At 38.4% G+C, this 19,068-nt stretch overlaps 1 protein-coding gene across 1 annotated transcript in view; it reads right to left on the bottom strand.

The window, feature by feature from the left end:
• The window catches only part of LOC126191429 (uncharacterized), an 88,360-nt gene that overhangs the window by 53,485 nt on the left and 15,807 nt on the right, over positions 1-19,068 (bottom strand). The window contains exons 4-5 of the mRNA XM_049932306.1: positions 5,134-5,311; positions 4,717-4,937 (exon numbers count right to left, since the gene is read on the bottom strand). Coding sequence (XP_049788263.1) covers positions 4,717-4,937; positions 5,134-5,311 — 399 coding nt within the window. The remainder of the gene's footprint in view (positions 1-4,716; positions 4,938-5,133; positions 5,312-19,068) is intronic.

Genomic DNA, 19,068 nt, shown 5'->3' on the forward strand with positions numbered 1-19,068 from the left:
CAGCTCAGGAAAAAGGTGGAGAGCTTTGTTGCATTTTCACTAGCGTCTGACGAAAGCACCAACATATCGGACTGTGCTCAGCTTGCAGTCTTCGTGCATGGTGTCGACATGGATCTGCAAGTAACTGAAGAACTCTTGGATGTGGTACCACTCGATTACACCGCAACAGGACGTGACATTTTTTTAAGCTGTTTGTGAATCAGTGGACAATATGAATTTGCAGTGGGATAAGCTCCATTCTGTAGCGACAGACGGTGCACCCCAAATAATCAGGCATCACCAAGGTTTTGCTTCTCGTTTGAAAAATAAACTCAGGGACGAATTCAGGAAAGACATTTTGACTCTTCATTGTTTTATTCACCAAGAGGGACTGTGTGCTGAAACAGTAGATCTAGGTGGCTTAATGAAAGATGTTGTGGAGTGTGTGAATTATTTGCGGCGTCACGGTATGAATAATTGCCAATTCAAAGGATTCCTGAAAGATATTGAAGCGGAGTATGGGGATATATCTTACCACAGTACAGTTTGTTGGCTGAGTCGGGGAAAAGTTCTTGATGTTTTCTTTGCCATTTGTGAGGAAATATCCCTTTTTTCGAAATGAAAGGGGAAGAAATGCGTTGTCTGAAAGATATAAAATGGATATCAGACCTGGCGTTCCTAGCTAGCATAACTATGCATCTGAATAATATAAATCTGTCATTGCAGGGCAAAGGGCAGCTAATCGCTGACATGCACGACCAGATCAAGCGTTCATGGAAAAGTTACGTTTATTTGAGAGGCAGATGAGTAATGGACATTTAACGTTCTTCAATCATCTTGCTTCTTTAAAACTACCTGAGGGTACTACTTTCGGCAATTACCAAGCGAAGTTAAAGCAGCTCCTCGCGTCGTTTGATCACGATTCCGAGACCTCACTAGTTTGGAAATGGAACGTAAGGTGTTCAGCGCTCCTTTTTCAGTTTCCCCTGATGACTTGTCATCGTCACTTCCATTTGAGATTATTGATTTGCCAAATTCAACTTTGTTGAAAGAGAGGTACTAAAACACAATGGTATCATTCATTACAGCAAAAAACATTTCCCAAGCTTCACAACAATGCCGCTCAGATCATGTGCGTGTTTGGATCTAAGTGTTGTTGTGAGCAGCTTTTCTCAGCAATGAAAAGAGTAAAAAGTAAGGAATGATCGCTTCTTCGGGATGCAACAATGAAGCCCATCCTCTGCATTAACGCTGGAACACTTTGACGCTTGATATTTCCAATCTTGTAATGAAAATAAAATCTACAGCTACAGAGGCCCAATAACTTTAGTACGCAATTTCTTGTACAATAGTTGTTTCTTATTTATTTTCTGAACATCGTATTTCCTGGTGTAGCATGTCACCACGTCTTAGCAGCTAAGAGTATGAGGTTGTCGATCTTGTAAGACGCAGCTGGCACATCAAAACGCTTGCCTTGCCACCAGCCGTGCCACGTGCTGGCCCACTTGAATGGTCACAGCGAGCAACACGGCTCCCTGGAGCAGGGAGCGCTCCGCGGCTCACAACGGAGCCGACGAGCTGGAACAGCCTGCTCTACAATGTTACCGACATTGCCAAAATAAATATTTAACACATTCGATTTTGCAAATATTTCAATCCATCTTAAATGACTTAGTTTGTGATTTGCATTTCATTCCTTTACTGCAGGATTATTAACATTTTACATTTTGTCAAAAAAGTTTGTGTCGCGAATTTTCTTTACAGTATATTTAAGTACAAAATCCAAAGATCTTTTAACATGACACCACTCAAACACAGAATTCAGGTTAGCCTACCAGAGTACTTCCAGTGCAGAAAACTGGGAAGTCCATTGGTCCAAATTTGCATACAAGTGGAATAAAAAAGCTTCCATATTGTATTTAAAATCAGAAACTCTAACTAGGCCTTCACTCTCCAGCATTTTTAGTTTTGTGTCTACTACTAAAAATATAAATACAAAATCCAATCTATTTGAAAGCTTTTTTCCTTGTATCACCATGTAGTTTACAAACACCTACCATATTACTCCCTTTGATGATTGTATAGCATTGTGAAAGACGGATGCCTGATTATTTGCATAACGCAACCACACTTCTAGCACATGGCTACTAAAAAACTGCTTCATTACAGCAGGGCATTTGTTTTGCGATAGAAAATATGACTTTAGTACTGGAAATATTTTCAATACCCACTCAATTGAAGATAGTGTAGACAGCCACCTTGTTTCACTGTAACCAAGTACTCTAGAATAATCAACTACCATAAAAGCAAAATGCTTGCAAGGAGGCTTCACATAAATGTATGTCTGAAAATAAGGATAAAGTCTATGAATTACACTTTCAAAACAATTGGAAGACAGTCTACAGCAGTTTGTATTATATTGTTAATAAAATGGACACTGCAACCTATTCCTACAATAGGTCTATCAAACATTTTCTGAACAATGGAATAAATATATATTATTATTGCCTTTCCATGAATTTGTGTTGTATTTGAGTTATCTGCACAAAATCCAATAATTTTCCTTTTCCAAGGTTATGATCACTCAATGCATTCAGAAAACATGAAGAAACAATGTCAGAATGTTCTCCAAACTCTTCTTCAAAGTCCAGAACTTTCACCTGCATTTCCTGTCTTGAAATCAAAATGTGGAATCAAAAGAGGAAAAAAGTTTTCGCAAATTGTGATTGGATGAGTATGTGTACATACTAATATAATTCACCTTTTACATCTACATGGATACTCTGCAAATCACATTTAAGTGCCTGGCAGAGGGCTCATCGAACCACCTTCGCCATGTCCTTTTCCACTTCGGACACTGCAAATGGGCTAACGACGTTTGTCACAATAATCAGTTCACATTCAGTTTTTGCACATGAATATCTAGGATCGAAGCACTTTTGAACCAGCTTTGATGTGAAGTCCTTTGCTCTAAATGTGGTTATACTGAGTGGTGTAGAAGGCAAAACACCTAAAGCAGCAGCCAATTTTTCTTCAGATGATCCCAGTTTTAAGAGACATGGTGGATACAGCAGAATTATCAGCCAACCTATGCTAGTTTGTTTGCATGTGTCCAGATATTTCACTTAATCCTCTGTTTGCTACTGAGAAAACAACAATGATCATCACTATTGGATTTATCTTTAACGTGTACAATAAATCGCTCCAAAGATCGTAATTCGGGATTCAAGACACATTTTCCTTTCACTTTTGACATGATGATAAATCAAACAAACACCACTCCACAGCCGACCCACTAATGATTTGCATCGACTTGCATGCCACAGATCATTCTGGTTGAATACTCTGTGATTATCAGTTTTGCCAACTGCTCTCATCAACACTTTCTTCCTCTGTAAAAAGAGTCCTGCATACACAAGTTTCATCCTCCTTTAGCTGTCTAATTACTAATTTCCTGTGAATAAGACAATAACCGAATTTTGCATGTTGTTTTGCATAATAATATTGAAATGCAGGATATTTTTTAGGATTTTTTAACTCCAGTGTGTGCAGGAGGATAAAGCCTAAAAACAAAAGTGTGTATCTTGTGAAATGTAGGACATCTGGCCACCCTAGCATATACAGACATGGCACAGATGTGTGAAGGCCTTACTAAGACCTATAGCATTTTCTGTAAGGGACTGCTTGTCACTGAAGATGGGCTGATCAGTTGTGGCCAGACTATATGGGACTGAATTTTCAGTGTGGAAGAGACAGCAGCTATCAAAATGCATGTACTGTTGATGGTTAGTGGGGTCGATATGGAGTGTTACACTACTATCCTGTGTGCTGGCTACCTCTCTTTCTCAGCCACAAGCTACTTTTCTCCAACTTTATCTCCCTATCATCTCATTTTGTCCCCTCATCTGCTCCACCTGACAACTCCTCTGTACCAGCTAAACTTCAGGGTCAGAACGATGTAGTCAGCCAGGAAAATGTAGTCATGCCAGAGTGTGTGCATACTTTTAGTTCTAAAGAACAAATTGTCTGAAAGTGTAGCAACATTATCTGTCTTATATATGTGATTATTGATGATTCGAAACCTCAACTATGTGCTGAGTTGCTATCTTTACCCCTTCTGTTATTCTATTCAGCCAATAACTTTCTAGTCCATATTATACTACATTATTTGGCGGTCTCTGAGTCTTCAAATATAAGTGACAGTTATAAAATATGGCTTTATATCTTGTGAAACAATGAACAAGTTGCCACTACAAAACAAAAGTTATGCAGTACCAATTGTTTTTCAAATCAATGCAATGCACACATAATAAGAAATATGTTGTCTGCATGATTAGCCACCTCCCTCCACACTTTCCAAAATTACCTCTTTTCTATAGTAATACTAGAAAATATTTACATCCACTGTTCTGCTACAGCCACTAGACAAAGAACATAAGTAGATATCTCTTCTTTTCTTATGACACAAATGTCTATTTTTCTTTCTCTGTCATTGTAGAGGTATAAAACACATTTTGAGGAAGTAAACTTACATTACTGAAATAATGGCAGCTTCAGCAATACTACAGAACAAAATGCTCCTACAGTGCAAACAGAAAGTGACAATATACATTAAAAAACTAATTGGAAATATGTATAAACAAAAAAGTAGTATTTCAAAAGCATCTAATAGGTTGTGACATATCTAAGATTATACTCTGACTTTAAAAGAGATAGGAACAAGGAAGGCACACTTACATGTTGCATTTCTCCTAACATGAGTTCCTGTAATGAGACGACGTAGAGACCTCCAGCTGAGTTGTGGCCACCAGTTCCAAATATAACTACATTTTCTCCATCTGAACGAATAAGAATTTGAGGAGCATAGTAGCTTTCCTCTCTTCCTGGTGTAGGTACACTCTGGAGCATTCTGCCATGACGGCCACTCACAAGCATGAGATGACCCAGCAAAGATGTCACTTTGGTGCATGTACACATTTATAATTACTGTAGTGAACAGTTAAGCTGTGGTAAATGCAACATAAGTTCTGCTGGAAAGCTAATTTTACATTAAAATTTTACAATATCAAGAGCTCAATAACACTATTTAACAAGAAACTCCTCATTTCATACATTATCAAAATTTGGATTATGGTTGGTTTTTCCGATTCTTACCCCCATCGCCATCTAAAGTCTCTTCTGTATGTGTTGCCACGATATCCAGTACACCATCACCATCAACATCATGGATAAAACGGCCAGTGTAGACATTCAGATGACGTAATGGAGAGGAAGTTTGCGACTGCATGTGCCATACAAGACTGCCATCATGTCCATTGATTACTCGGAATACCTGTGACATTTTCCCCCATAAATGTTATTCTTTTATCTCATGGTTTGTGCTGTTACTGAAATGTGCTAAAACTTTTACATTTTATATTAAAAGTGAAATGAGCAGGGTTACTGTTGGATAGCTACTCACCATCAAATTGTGTCACAATAAATCTAAAATTTCAGTACAAACAAAAGCTTTGAAAATTAATTAAAAGCCCAAGATGTCAATAAAGTACTTGTCAGCAATGTAACGAGTTTTATTACAAACAATTTGGACTATAGTAAACAGATACTGATCCATTGTCTATATTGTAATGTACAGCTGTATGTCTCACTGAACAGATAATTTATTGAAAAGGGACCATATGGAATGTAAAGAATTATATAAATTGGTATCAGCAAAACCCTACTAAACTTGGTGCGTGGGGTAGGTCATAAAGGAGAGTGCAGCTGTGGTGGCAACTGAATGTGTGCCACTTCATTTTAAAATTGAACTGAGTAGGATTACTGCTGAACAGCCACACAATATCAAATTTGGATAACAGCAAATTAAAAAAAAAAATGTATATGAGCAGTCACAAAAGTGACAAAAACCAAATGAAAATTAATTAAAACCCAAGATGCTGAATGTATATCAGCAAAGTACATTTCAGCCCTGTAATGAGTTCTACACCACACCATTTGGACTAAATTAAACACATAGGGAACCGGCAGTTACTATTGGTCACTGGATAGTATGAGCCACTTAAGTGTTTTTTGGGTCTGCTGCAAAACAAGTGATACATGTAGTGCTTGGAATAAAGTGTAGACATTACTCTATCATTTCCAAGAATTTGAGTTATTAGCTGTTAAGTTTGTGCCACAAGTAAATTTTATTGGTTTATACTTTTAAAGGTAAAAAGTAATATTATCATACCAGTATTAATATTTAAGTGGTCTAATGTAGATTGCATCATAATAGTGATACTGCCCTAACTCAAGCAGGTTTCTGTTTCCATCGTGTTTTAATATGCAGTGTCAGTTGGGTAGTATTGGCTATACCAAAGTCAGATGGTATGGGCCATATTAGCAATTTTATTTTTGCTTTTTAGGGCACAATGTTACAGGTGAAGAAGTGTGTGTCATGTGTTGTGGGAAGTGGTCAGACACTGCAATAAGCAAGGGATTTCAAGTATTTTGGATGGCAGAATGACCAAAAAGGTTGCAGCTGATCATTTTAATGTTCCTAGAACTACAATACAAAAAAGATTAAAATCAATATCAGAAATCAACTCTGTCTCTGTGTTGAGCTGTCTGTTCTGTAGGCTCAACACAGAGAAAACTAAGGACAACAAACATAAGCAAAGACAAACAAAACACATCTGGCATTTACCAACTAACATGTAAGGACTGCAAATCAGTTTATAAAGGGCAGACAAACAGAAACTTTAATACCAGATACACAGAGCACCATTAAAAAGTAACAGCTGTCATTCCACATATTCTGAACATGTTATGGCCAAGAAACATAACCCAACAAACATCAATATTGATTTGAAAGTTCTCAAATGTAGCAACAGCCCTCTACAAAAACTAATAATTGAAGAAAATTATCAGATACAAAAAGCCATAGTGGGAGGAAAACAAGTGATGAATGAATACACACCTCTCTGCAATGAAACTCTGTTCTCTGCCCTCAAAGAATTATTAGACAAGACCAACCTATAGAGCTCTCACCCCCCCCCCTCCACCACCCCAGTTCCCCCCTCCCCCCCCACACAAATAAATCCTAAGACCTACTGTCACTCTCTCTCTCTCTCTCCCCCCCTCTCCCTCTCCCTCTTCCTTTTCACACACACACACACACACACACACACACACACACACACACACACACACACACACACAGAATTAATTGATTTCAGGCATAGAAGTAACAATTTTCAAATCGTAATTTTGGCTTAAACAATTTATCTACTTTAAGGTGTAAGTGGTTGCAGATTACAAACTGTGGAACAAATCAGTCACTGTAGAAACACAACACATCAGAAAAACCACACCATGTGGTAAAAAAGTATGAATTCATAACTTATGTGTTTTTTCAAATATCTGTAATGAGTTAAAAAACTAGTAGTTACATGTATACAAACAGCAAAGAACATTATTTATCTTTAACAGATGCAAAATAAAAGCCTACTGAAATGCTGCAACTGCAGTGAAACATGTTTGGGTTAAAAAACAAAATAGTGTTTCACTAAAGGCAGACCCTATACAAAAACATACGTATTGGTAAAGCAAACACATAAAAAAAGAGCTTCAATCCCAAGATGATTATCTATGACATCGCAGATGGGGTTTTTCAAACCAACATTTGTAGAAAATTATGACAAAATGCTTGTAGCATACAAGCTGAAATATGAGTTGGCAGAAAATTTAAAACTGCCTCACAGATTTAACACAGAAAAGAAATTGGCAGGTATGGATTTCTATCAAAACTTTGTGTTAAGCACCCAGAACAGTATTATCAGAAAAAAGTTTAATGCTTTATGTCAGATTCAGTAGATCACAAGAGATAAGGTTTTTCAACCAACTGAGTTTATTATTTTATACTTCTAATATACAGGGTGTCCCAGGAGGTATCATCAACATTGAGGGATATGACATGAACTATCATATGAAGAAATAAAGAAACTTGGCGTTTAAAATGTATATCTTAAGAACTACGAGCACTTCTTCATCTTTGATACAGTGAAACAAATCTCTTCTACTGCAAGCTCTTTGCTTTCCATAGACTGTTTTGCTTCAAATGGCTGTTCTTGTCCTATCCCTGAATATTGACCATTCCTCCTGTGACACCATGCATAAACAGATCAATCTGTTTGTGAACCACAGAAACAGATTTTTTATTTAAAAATGTATATTTTATTGTACTACATGACACTCCTCTTAAAATTTCAAATCGTAAGTCTTAGAAAATCTCTGCTTATTGTGTGTCACTTTGGTTGGAATTCTTTTAACCATTTAAACCAAAACAAACCATTAAGTGAAGATTTCATGCACTTATTCCTTATTTCAATACAACAAAGAAAGTTTTTACCGATTCTAGGTAGCGGGGCTCATATTAGCTGCTGTTTTCCGACTAATGCATATTGTATAGCACAGGTGCATATCTTACTCTCACTGCAGAGAGATAACTCACTGAAAAGAACCATACCCAATGTAAAGAATTATATGGACTGAAATCAGCAAACCCCTACTGAACTTGATGCCTAGGACAGATCACAAAAGCAGAACACAGCTGTGGAGGCATAGACTAAGGTTATCAGGTGAATTCGACAGTGACAGGTGTGTGGTTGAAATTGAAAAGTTTGAAAGTGCAGCAGAAGAAAATAAACAAGTAGAAAAGAATGAATGATAGAACGAAGAACATAATAGGAAATTAAAGGGACAAAGACATCTTAACTCTATGACAGGATGTTATTCAAAATATGAGAATGAGAGTAAAAGGCAAGGGCAAAAGCTCTAAATGTTAAATATTAACAGTTGAGCTGAAGGTAAAAAATGCTAGAAAGGAAAGATAAAAGAATGAATACATCTGAATCTACAAGGGCATGGCAGATGCTACTTCTTATTGAGACATGTATTATAATTTCTTTCCATTCGTCTTGCAAATGGAGCGTAGAATATGGCTGTGTGGCACTGTACTAAAACTAATCTTATCTTTGTAGTGTCTTTGAAAGTGATATACAGGGGGCTCTAGAACACTTCTAGATTCTTCATTTAAAACTGGTTCTTGAAACTTAGTAAGAAGATTTGCCTAGCTGTCGTCTATCTTGAAGTGTCTGTCGATCAATGTTTTTCTGCAGTTCTGTGATGCTCTCCTGTGAGTTAGACAAACCTGAGCCCATTGAACTGACCATCTTCATAGACGTTCAATATTTCCTGTAACCACCATTTGGTATTGGGACCTGTTTATAATGAGTTAACACTGAGTACAAATGTGTGTTCACTAAACAGTAATTTATTTTGTACAGCATTTCATTGCTTAAGCTGTCCAATTGAAACATCTTTTCCCAAACTTTTAGTAATGCCAGGAACTGTATTTCGATTTGTACATGACAAACTTTTTAATAGCTACTGCTGGAAATCACTCCCAAGTTCTGGGTGTTGACAGCTCGCATATCCCTGTTTTCATTATTGCATGTGTTACAAATGTCAATATTGCACTTGTTGCCGAATGTTTATGGTTTTCCTACACATAAATGAGACAGTTTAAGATATAATGACTGTCATCACTTCTAGAAGTGTGAAATGGGTTTGCAGTGGTTCAGTTTCCTGCTTGATGTTATGATTCTTATTGCTTTCTTTTCAGTAATGGTGCTTTCTTGCAGTTTCCAGAGTAACCACAAAGTTTAAGTCATTTTTGGGTCTTTTGTATATTTCTGGTATTCTTCATGGGGCAAAATGAATATGCAAGAATTTTGGGACACATTTGGCACAGAGACTGAAAACTTCCTTCCAAGTATGTCACTGTGATGTAGCTGATATGGCTGTGAAACAGTGCAGAAAATACTATGAGCAGACACTGATCAGTGTTTACGTTTCAGTTTTCTCAGGAGGTATATGACTCATGGGAGTTTGTCATACATATGTGCAATGTGCTCATGCCAAGTGAATTTGCTGTTCACCATGAAATCCAGAAGTTTCACAGCACCTACACAGTTTGGGTGTCCTTCATCACTGACACTAAATACCAGCCTTTGCATTTTTTCTTCACTGACTTTCATTTTGTTCACAACAAACTGTTCCCTTGTCAAAACATCTGCTTCTTATTGAGCCTTGCTAGCATTGATACCTTTAGAGTACAAAGCTGTGTCATTTGCAAATTGCAATAACTGTCCATGTGAGCTTAAATCATTTATAAAAACTAGGAACAGGAGGGGGAGGGGGGGGGGGGGGGCAAGTGCTGATCCCTGTGGGACACTGTATTTCAACTTCTGTTCAAATGATGTGTTCCTTGTACAGATACAATCTGTCTGTTTTCTAAATAAGATCTGAGGATTGCCAGAAGTGCTTCCAACTGCATATTGACTGAGATTGTTTAGAATAATCTTATGAGCTATGCAGTTGAATGCCTTAGTAAGGCTCAAAACTGTCAGTGCTAAAGATTCTTTTTCTTCAAAATTAAGATTTATGTTATTAGTCAGATCTTTTGCTGCTGTAGTTGTAGATTTGCCTTTGTGTGCATCTGTAAAGAGGCCATTAATTTCAATGTTGTTTGGGATTTGGTCTCTTATAGCAGACCCAATGACTTTGGCAATGTTTAGAATTATTGAAATTGTCCAAAGCTTGCCACCAAACCAGGGTCACCCTTTTTATAAAGTGACACTGTCTGTGCAAGTTTCAGTAAGTCTGGAAACACACCAACAGAGAAACAGTTATTAATTACCATGGTTAGTGGTTCAAAGCTTTGTTCTTTTAATTTTGTTTTATAATTTTGTCCAGTTCATGATGGTTCACATTTTGACATTTCTTAAAATGGCGGTGGGGGGGATCTATATTCAGATCTGGGATTGCATCCATAATGTTTTACACAATGCCAATAAAATAATTGTGGAAGATGTAGATTTCTCTCTGTGTTCGTTGATCAGGTCTCAGGCTGCCTGGAATGGGTTGTGAGCTCTTTCAATGAATCTATTATTGCTTTTCTTCTTGGCTTCTTCTACATCCTTTCCATAAATTATTATTTAGCAGAAAATATATGCTGTAAAACATTCCTTTGAGATGGTATCTGTTGCTGCTTTGAAGTGATTATGTAATAACAGTGAGATGAATTTTACTTTTCCCAGCTCACTAGTATACCATGTTTTTCCTTTCACAGCATTTTGCCTGCTTGGAGGAAATATTTTGGTAATCTGTAGACATAAACAGTCAAATCTGGTTTTGATGGTCTAGAAGAATTCTTTAAATGCACAAGTTGCTGCTATTTCCTGTAATCATGGCTACCACTCTAGTGCAGACTGTGCTGTTTGAGAAACATTTAACCTAAGAACAGACAGGCAAAGAAAAATAATATAGATAGAGAGGCTGGGTCTAACAGATCCAACATTTATTTAAATTAAAAAATATGTAATACATAAATTATAAACAGCTGTGCCAAAAATACTTCTTTCAATGTTTATTAGTATTTAAATTTATCATACATTTCTTTGAAATAAGGTTGTATTCCTTTGAAAATCTGAAAATTTAATTATACAGTATTTAAAAAATATTCTTGAAGATTTAAAACTTTTTTGGGATTTTAAAAGTTTATGCCCTCACAAGCTATAAATTTAGGACTGTTACACACAGTATTACACATTTTAGTGCATAATACAGTATAACACAAGATGGTTGCCAATCTTTATGATATATATGTTACTGATCTGTATTTTCGGCACAATTTTCACATAACATAGAATAAGACAGAAACAGCCACTTTCCATAACTTTTTCAGATTCTTTTGTTTTATTGTCTTTGCATTTATAAAAATGACCTCATTTGCCTCTTGGAACCACTTCCTTCCCTGAGGTAATCCATGCTGCCAGCTGGGGAAGTATTCCTCAGGAGATTCTTCTGGTTAGCTCTCTATGTCAAACCTGTAGCTCTTTCTGCCAAACCCAACTGCTTGAGAAACAGCCTTCTTCAAATATCCAGTCCTGTGTTTGCTTCACGTACTACAAATGCATTTATACAAACAGGGTTCAAAATGGCATTAAACATGCACAATGTTAAGCATCTTGTTCACCTTCACATTACATTCTGACCACAAGACATCAATCACATCCAATCCAGTCTCTATTACCGAGCGAGGTGGCACAGTGGTTAGCACACTGGACTTCCATTCGGGAGGATGACGGTTCAATCCCGCATCTGGCCATCCTGATTTAGGTTTTCCGTGATTTCCCAAGATCACTTCAGGCAAATGATGGGATGGTTCTTTGAAAGGGCACGGCCGATTTCCTTTCCCATCCTTTCCTAATCTGAGCTTGTGCTCCATCTCTAATGTCCTCATTGTCAACGGAACGTTAAACACTAATTTCCTCCTCCTCCAGTCTCTACTGCATTATTGAACGTGACAATCTCTGGCTTCTTCCAATCACCTGTTTCTTCATTGATTTTATGGTCTGTATGCACTGACGACATCAAGGTTACACATTTATTTTTCTTTGATACACATAACCCCTATGTGAAAATGTCACTAATTCTGAATATAGACAAATGTCTGTCTCTGTTTCTGTGAGGTGAGAATTCCAAAGGATTTTTTATTTTTATTTTAGTGCAGTGTTCTCACTGGTGTAAGCTTACATTCTGTATAAAGTTTTCTAGCATATTTCGATCCTACACTTCCCAGATTTCAAAGGAATGTACATTCTAAAAGAAGAATGCCGCCCCCCCCCCCCCCGCCCCCCAAAAAATAGTAACATTTCATCCACTGTAAGGTATTCATTTTCTGTAATGCTGCTTTTTTTGTGAATCTCTCAATAACATCAATGATATGAATATAATAGAGGGAAACATTCCACGTGGGAAAAATATATCTAAAAAGAAAGATGATGAGACTTACCAAACAAAAGCGCTGGCAGGTCGATAGACACACAAACAAACACAAACATACACACAAAATTCTAGATTTCGCAACCAATGGTTGCCTCGTCAGGAAAGAGGGAAGGAGAGGGAAAGACAAAAGGATTTGGGTTTTAAGGGAGAGGGTAAGGAGTCATTCCAATCCCGGGAGCGGAAAGACTTACCTTAGGGGGAAAAAAGGACAGGTATACACTCGCACACACACACATATCCATCCGCATATACACAGACACAAGCAGACATTTGTAAAGGCAAAGAGTTTGGGCAGAGATGTCAGTCGGGGCGGAAGTACAGAGGCAAAGATGATGTTGAAAGACAGGTGAGGTATGAGCGGCGGCAAATTGAAATTAGAAATTAGCGGAGATTGAGGCCTGGCGGATAGCGAGAAGAGAAGATATGCTGAAGGGCAAGTTCCCATCTCCGGAGTTCTGACAGGTTGGTGTTAGTGGGAAGTATCCAGATAACCCGGACGGTGTAACACTGTGCCAAGATGTGCTGGCCATGCACCAAGGCATGTTTAGCCACAGGGTGATCCTCATTACCAACAAACACTGTCTGCCTGTGTCCATTCATGCGAATGGACAGTTTGTTGCTGGTCATTCCCACATAGAACGCTTCACAGTGTAGGCAGGTCAGTTGGTAAATCACGTGGGTGCTTTCACACGTGGCTCTGCCTTTGATCGTGTACACCTTCCGGGTCACAGGACTGGAATAGGTGGTGGTGGGAGGGTGCATGGGACAGGTTTTACACCGGGGGCGGTTACAGGGGTAGGAGCCAGAGGGTAGGGAAGGTGGTTTGGGGATTCCATAGGGATTTGAGGAATGAGATCCATCCTTCATGAAATCCTCCCCACTCCACCAAGAGTGTCTTTCCGCCGTCCACCTAACCTTCGTAACCTCTTAGTTCATCCCTATGAAATCCCCAAACCACCTTCCCAACCCTCTGGCTCCTACCCCTGTAACCGCCCCCGGTGTAAAACCTGTCCCATGCACCCTCCCACCACCACCTATTCCAGTCCTGTGACCCGGAAGGTGTACACAATCAAAGGCAGAGCCACGTGTGAAAGCACCCACGTGATTTACCAACTGACCTGCCTACACTGTGAAGCGTTCTATGTGGGAATGACCAGCAACAAACTGTCCTTTCGCATGAATGGACACAGGCAGACAGTGTTTGTTGGTAATGAGGATCACCCTGTGGCTAAACATGCCTTGGTGCACGGCCAGCACATCTTGGCACAGTGTTACACCGTCCGGGTTATCTGGATACTTCCCACTAACACCAACCTGTCAGAACTCCGGAGATGGGAACTTGCCCTTCAGCATATCCTCTCTTCTCGCAATCCGCCAGGCCTCAATCTCCGCTAATTTCTAATTTCAATTTGCCGCCGCTCATACCTCACCTGTCTTTCAACATCATCTTTGCCTCTGTACTTCCGCCCCGACTGACATCTCCGCCCAAACTCTTTGCCTTTACAAATGTCTGCTTGTGTCTGTGTATACGAGGATGGATATGTGTGTGTGTGCGAGTGTATACCTGTCCTTTTTTCCCCCTAAGGTAAGTCTTTCCGCTCCCGGGATTGGAATGACTCCTTACCCTCTCCCTTAAAACCCAAATCCTTTTGTCTTTCTCTCTCCTTCCCTCTTTCCTGATGAGGCAACCGTTGGTTGTGAAAGCTAGAATTTTGTGTGTATGTTTGTGTTTGTTTGTGTGTCTATCGACCTGCCAGCGCTTTTGTTTGGTAAGTCTCATCATCTTTCTTTTTAGATATATCTCAATAACATCATATATAGGGGGCCAACTTATCATTTTTATGTTCCTGTTTTGTGTGAATATTATTAATCCAACACATCTCAAAAGAAAATGAAATCTTCACAGTGAAATAATCGGAAAGAAGATTTCTGTCCCTGCGACGCAAGTGTCCCAAAATTCTTGCATATTGATTTTGCCTCCATGAAGAATGACAGAAATATACCCAATAATTACTTAAACTCCTCTTATTTCATGTTTCTTGCACTATTTGGGTCACTTTTATATAGCTGTTTTATGTGATACATGTAAGTATTTTGCTCTCTAGTATAAAATCAAGCAGCTTACCATTAATCAACAGTTTCCAGGCCTCTGTGATGACTGTTACCATTTCATGCTTCACCACCAACATCAGGCAACTGTGTGACTGTATTGTGAGATACGGTGCAGACATTTTAGTTCAGAACATTTTTCAGCCATTTAGTTTGTCAATCTCTCAACAAATAGTAAGAGAGGATGGCACCAGTCGCACTAGTTCATAGAGACTCTTGATGGGTGTTAGTGAGTGCACTCACATTTGTGATAGGAATGACAACATTAGCCTCACTGTCCAGTGGATGGTCACTTATTTCACTTTCTGTATCATGATCACCCTTAGGAACAAAATTAGCATACACATTGGAATCGTCAGTATCATTTTCTGACCTAAGGGACGCTGTCAAGCTGTTTTCGAGCAGTTTTATTACCCACAGTCAGTATCTCAAGAAAACAGCAAAAGCAGAAAAAGCTAAGATGAAGTACATAAGTAGCATACTCTTGCAGATATTTTTAAGACAAAATCCAGCCCATCCATTCCTTATTACCTCTGTTTGTGGAAACAGCTAGTGATTTTTAATTCTTTTTGCACAAATATCAATAACCAGTGCTCTATGGTCAGAGACCTTTGGTTCAGCTACAGCTATCTTATAGGCACCCGTATTTAGATTTTCGTCAAAGCACCCATCTCCTCTGGCTGGCAAATCGTTTGCTACAAACAGTACACAACTGGCTACTAAGTTCATAAATTCTCTCCTCATGGTACTCTCCTTACCAAATTGTACACTGAAATCACCACACAATGCAATTTTTTTTTATTTCAAGTGATCGAACAGCACGGGCTACCAGCCACAGCTTTTACAACTTTTATCTTATTATTATAGGTTTTAGTAAGAATTATTTTATCCTATGACTATTAGTGTTGTTTTACTGCATTAATCAGAAACGTTAAATTAGTTTTGAAGCTCACTTATTCACAAAATATATTTAAAGTGATGATAACCTAGATGTTAAGCACCCAAATCCCAAACAATAACAATACTAGAATGAGATTTTCAATCTGCAGCAGAGTGTGTGCTGATGTGAAACTTCCTGGCAGATTAAAACTGTGTGCCAGACTGAGAATTGAACTCGGGACCTTTGCCTTTCACGGGCAAGTGCTCTACCATCTGAGCTACCCAAGCAACACTCACGACCCATCCTCGCAGCTTCAATTCTGCCACAACTTAGATGGTAGAGCACTTGCCTGTGAAAGGCAAAGGTCCCGAGTTCGAGTCTCTGTCCGGCACACAGTTTTAATCTGCCACGAAGATTCACATCAGCGCACACTCTGCTGCAGAGTGAAAATCTCATTCTGGAAACATCACCCGGGCTGTGGCTAAGTCATGTTTTCACAGTGTCCTTTTTTCCGGGAGCGCTAGTTCTGCAAGGTTTGGAGAAGAGCTTCTGTGAAGTTTGGAAGGTAGGAGACGAGGTACTGGCAGAATTGAAGCTGTGAGAAATGGTCTTGAGTTGTGCTTGGATAGCTCAGATGGTACAGCACTTGCCCACAAAAGGCAAAGGTACTGAGTTCGACTCTCGGTCCGACACACAGTTTTAGTCAATGACAATACTGGTGGTTGCTTCTTCGTTATCATTAATGATGCACACACAGATATAGACTTCTGGCTGTGTGGCCCAACTTAAGGATCTAAGACAGCAAAATTCGTTCCCCCCATCTGCCATATGTTTCCTTATTGCTGAAATTTATTATTATTATTATTATTATTATTATTATTATTATTATTATCACTGTTGTTAAGTTCATTATTATTAAGTTATATTTTTGTTAAATGGTGTACTGATCAACACTTATTAACTACAGTCCAATCACTGGGTACATCAAGTGAAATTTGTGAACAGACAGGGGATTTATTGGTTGGGAGGACACAGCATGGTATCTTACAAGGAGAGTAACTGACAGACATAGAAGAACTTTGGGTATGACCCAGAGAAGTGTGCCGGGAGGATTCCTGTTCCTGATGTATATTAATGCTTGGTATACAATATTAATAGCAGCTTCAGAGTTTTTGAAGATGGTGCAGTTATCAATAATGAAGCAGTATACCGCCTGAAAAAAATCTGTACAAATATCCGGCCAAATTTTGATACAATTTCAAAGTGGTGCAAAGATTGGCAACTTGATTTAAACACTGAGAAATGTAAAATCGTGGTCTTCATTAACATTCAAGTAAGTAGTAGCTATGACTACATCAACAATGAGCAACAATTGGAATGAGTCAACGCATAAAACAATCTAGATGTAACAATTTATGGCACTAACGTAAGAACTGGGGTGATGGCATAGGCTCAACTGTAGCACAGCAAGTGGTCAACAACAGTTCACTGGTAGGATTCAGTGAAAATGCTGTCAGTCTACAAAGTGGGCTCCCTAAAAAGTGCTCATGCATCCTCTTTTACACTACTGCTCAAGTGAATCAACCAATACCAAGTAGGCCTAATAAGGGATAAGGAATGTTTACAAAGAATGGCAGCATGGATGTTCACAGATTTGTTTGTCTCACAAGAGAACACCCATATATCTCACAAAAGACTATTTACAATGTTTCAAGAACCAGTATTACATGAAGAATGTAACCTGCCCTGTTTGTATCACTTCCTAAGGGACCGAAGAGATTAGGTCAGACTAATTACAACATGGATAGAGGGTTTTAAATTGTCATTCTTCCTGCACTCAATGCAAATGGATGAGGAATAAACCATGCACTTCACAGCGGTTTGTTGAGTATGGACATAGATGTAGTGAATCAGAGGCCAGTTTGGAATATGAGACATTAGGTAAATAAATATCCACCAACGCAGAGTCCAGCATATTTCACTGGGACTTACAGAACTGGGCTGCACCTGACTGTCACGTAGCAGAGCCTATAGAAAGTTGCTTTGTATCATATGAACTTTGGAGGACACAGTTCATCAACAAGTAGAGATAAGCACAGTCTAAGTAGGCATTATAAACATGCATCTTCATCTTCAGAGTCAGCAGCCTAAAGTGCACAAAATTCATTCTATGATCAAGGTACTTCGACTTCATGAGCAAAGACATCATAAAAACTTCTGCATTGTTGTGTATGTTTATTTGCCTTTGATTGTTCTCATTTGTTGGTCGTTTTGCCATTTATGCTGTCTAAATAATATATTTCTATTCCAGAATTTGAGGTATTTTTCTATGTCAATTCCATCTATAGAGGGTGAGTTATTTAAGACAGGTCACTTGAATAACTCAGCCACTTTTAGTGATAGAAGAAAGTGGAAATAGTGTTGAGTTCATCAATTTTTTTTTTTTTTTTTTTTTTTTTTTTTTTTTTTTTTTTTTTTTTTTTTGTAGGTGGAAGGGTAGAGGAGATACAATAGTCAACTTTGTTCTTTTAAATGGATTGGCATGTTATATTACTTACTTTTTAATAACACATGTGTACACTGCATTAGGTTCTGTTAGGTTTGGTTATGTATGGGGTCCATTAACCATTTAGTATCAGCAACAGAGAACAGGCACACTACATTGGTTGCTTTAGTGTACAGTTTTATTGAATGTAAACAACATTCTACCCATATCAGGCTTCATGTTTATATTTGCTGCATGAAGAGCATCAAAAGTAAACAACATCCCACACACTGCAGGGTTTGCATGTTTATCTGTTGCATGAAGACCATTGGTTTCTGGCTTGCTGCTGTACAGAGTAGGTGATATCTTCATAAATTTATCAGACCTTCACAGCATTCTACATAAAAGCCAAGAAACTGGATATGGTTTTTGTTTATGGCAAATGTCACCAAAATATGAGAGCAGCATGGGGATTGTATGCCAAGAGATATCCTGAACATGGAGCACTCTTGCAATCTAGCTTTGCAAAGGTAGCACAAACATTTTCAGGGAATGCCAATACCAAAAAAGTAAATGGCTCAAATTAGCAACCAATCATGACATGCAATTGACATCTTAGCAGCTGTAGTAAACAGCCTGCATATCACTACCAGGCAACTCAAACATGCGGGTGGACTCATTTGATGTTCTGTGAATACTACATTCCAACAAACTTCATCTGTAT

The sequence above is a fragment of the Schistocerca cancellata genome, chromosome 6 (assembly GCF_023864275.1).
Source record: "Schistocerca cancellata isolate TAMUIC-IGC-003103 chromosome 6, iqSchCanc2.1, whole genome shotgun sequence".
NCBI classification, from domain to species: domain Eukaryota; kingdom Metazoa; phylum Arthropoda; class Insecta; order Orthoptera; family Acrididae; genus Schistocerca; species Schistocerca cancellata.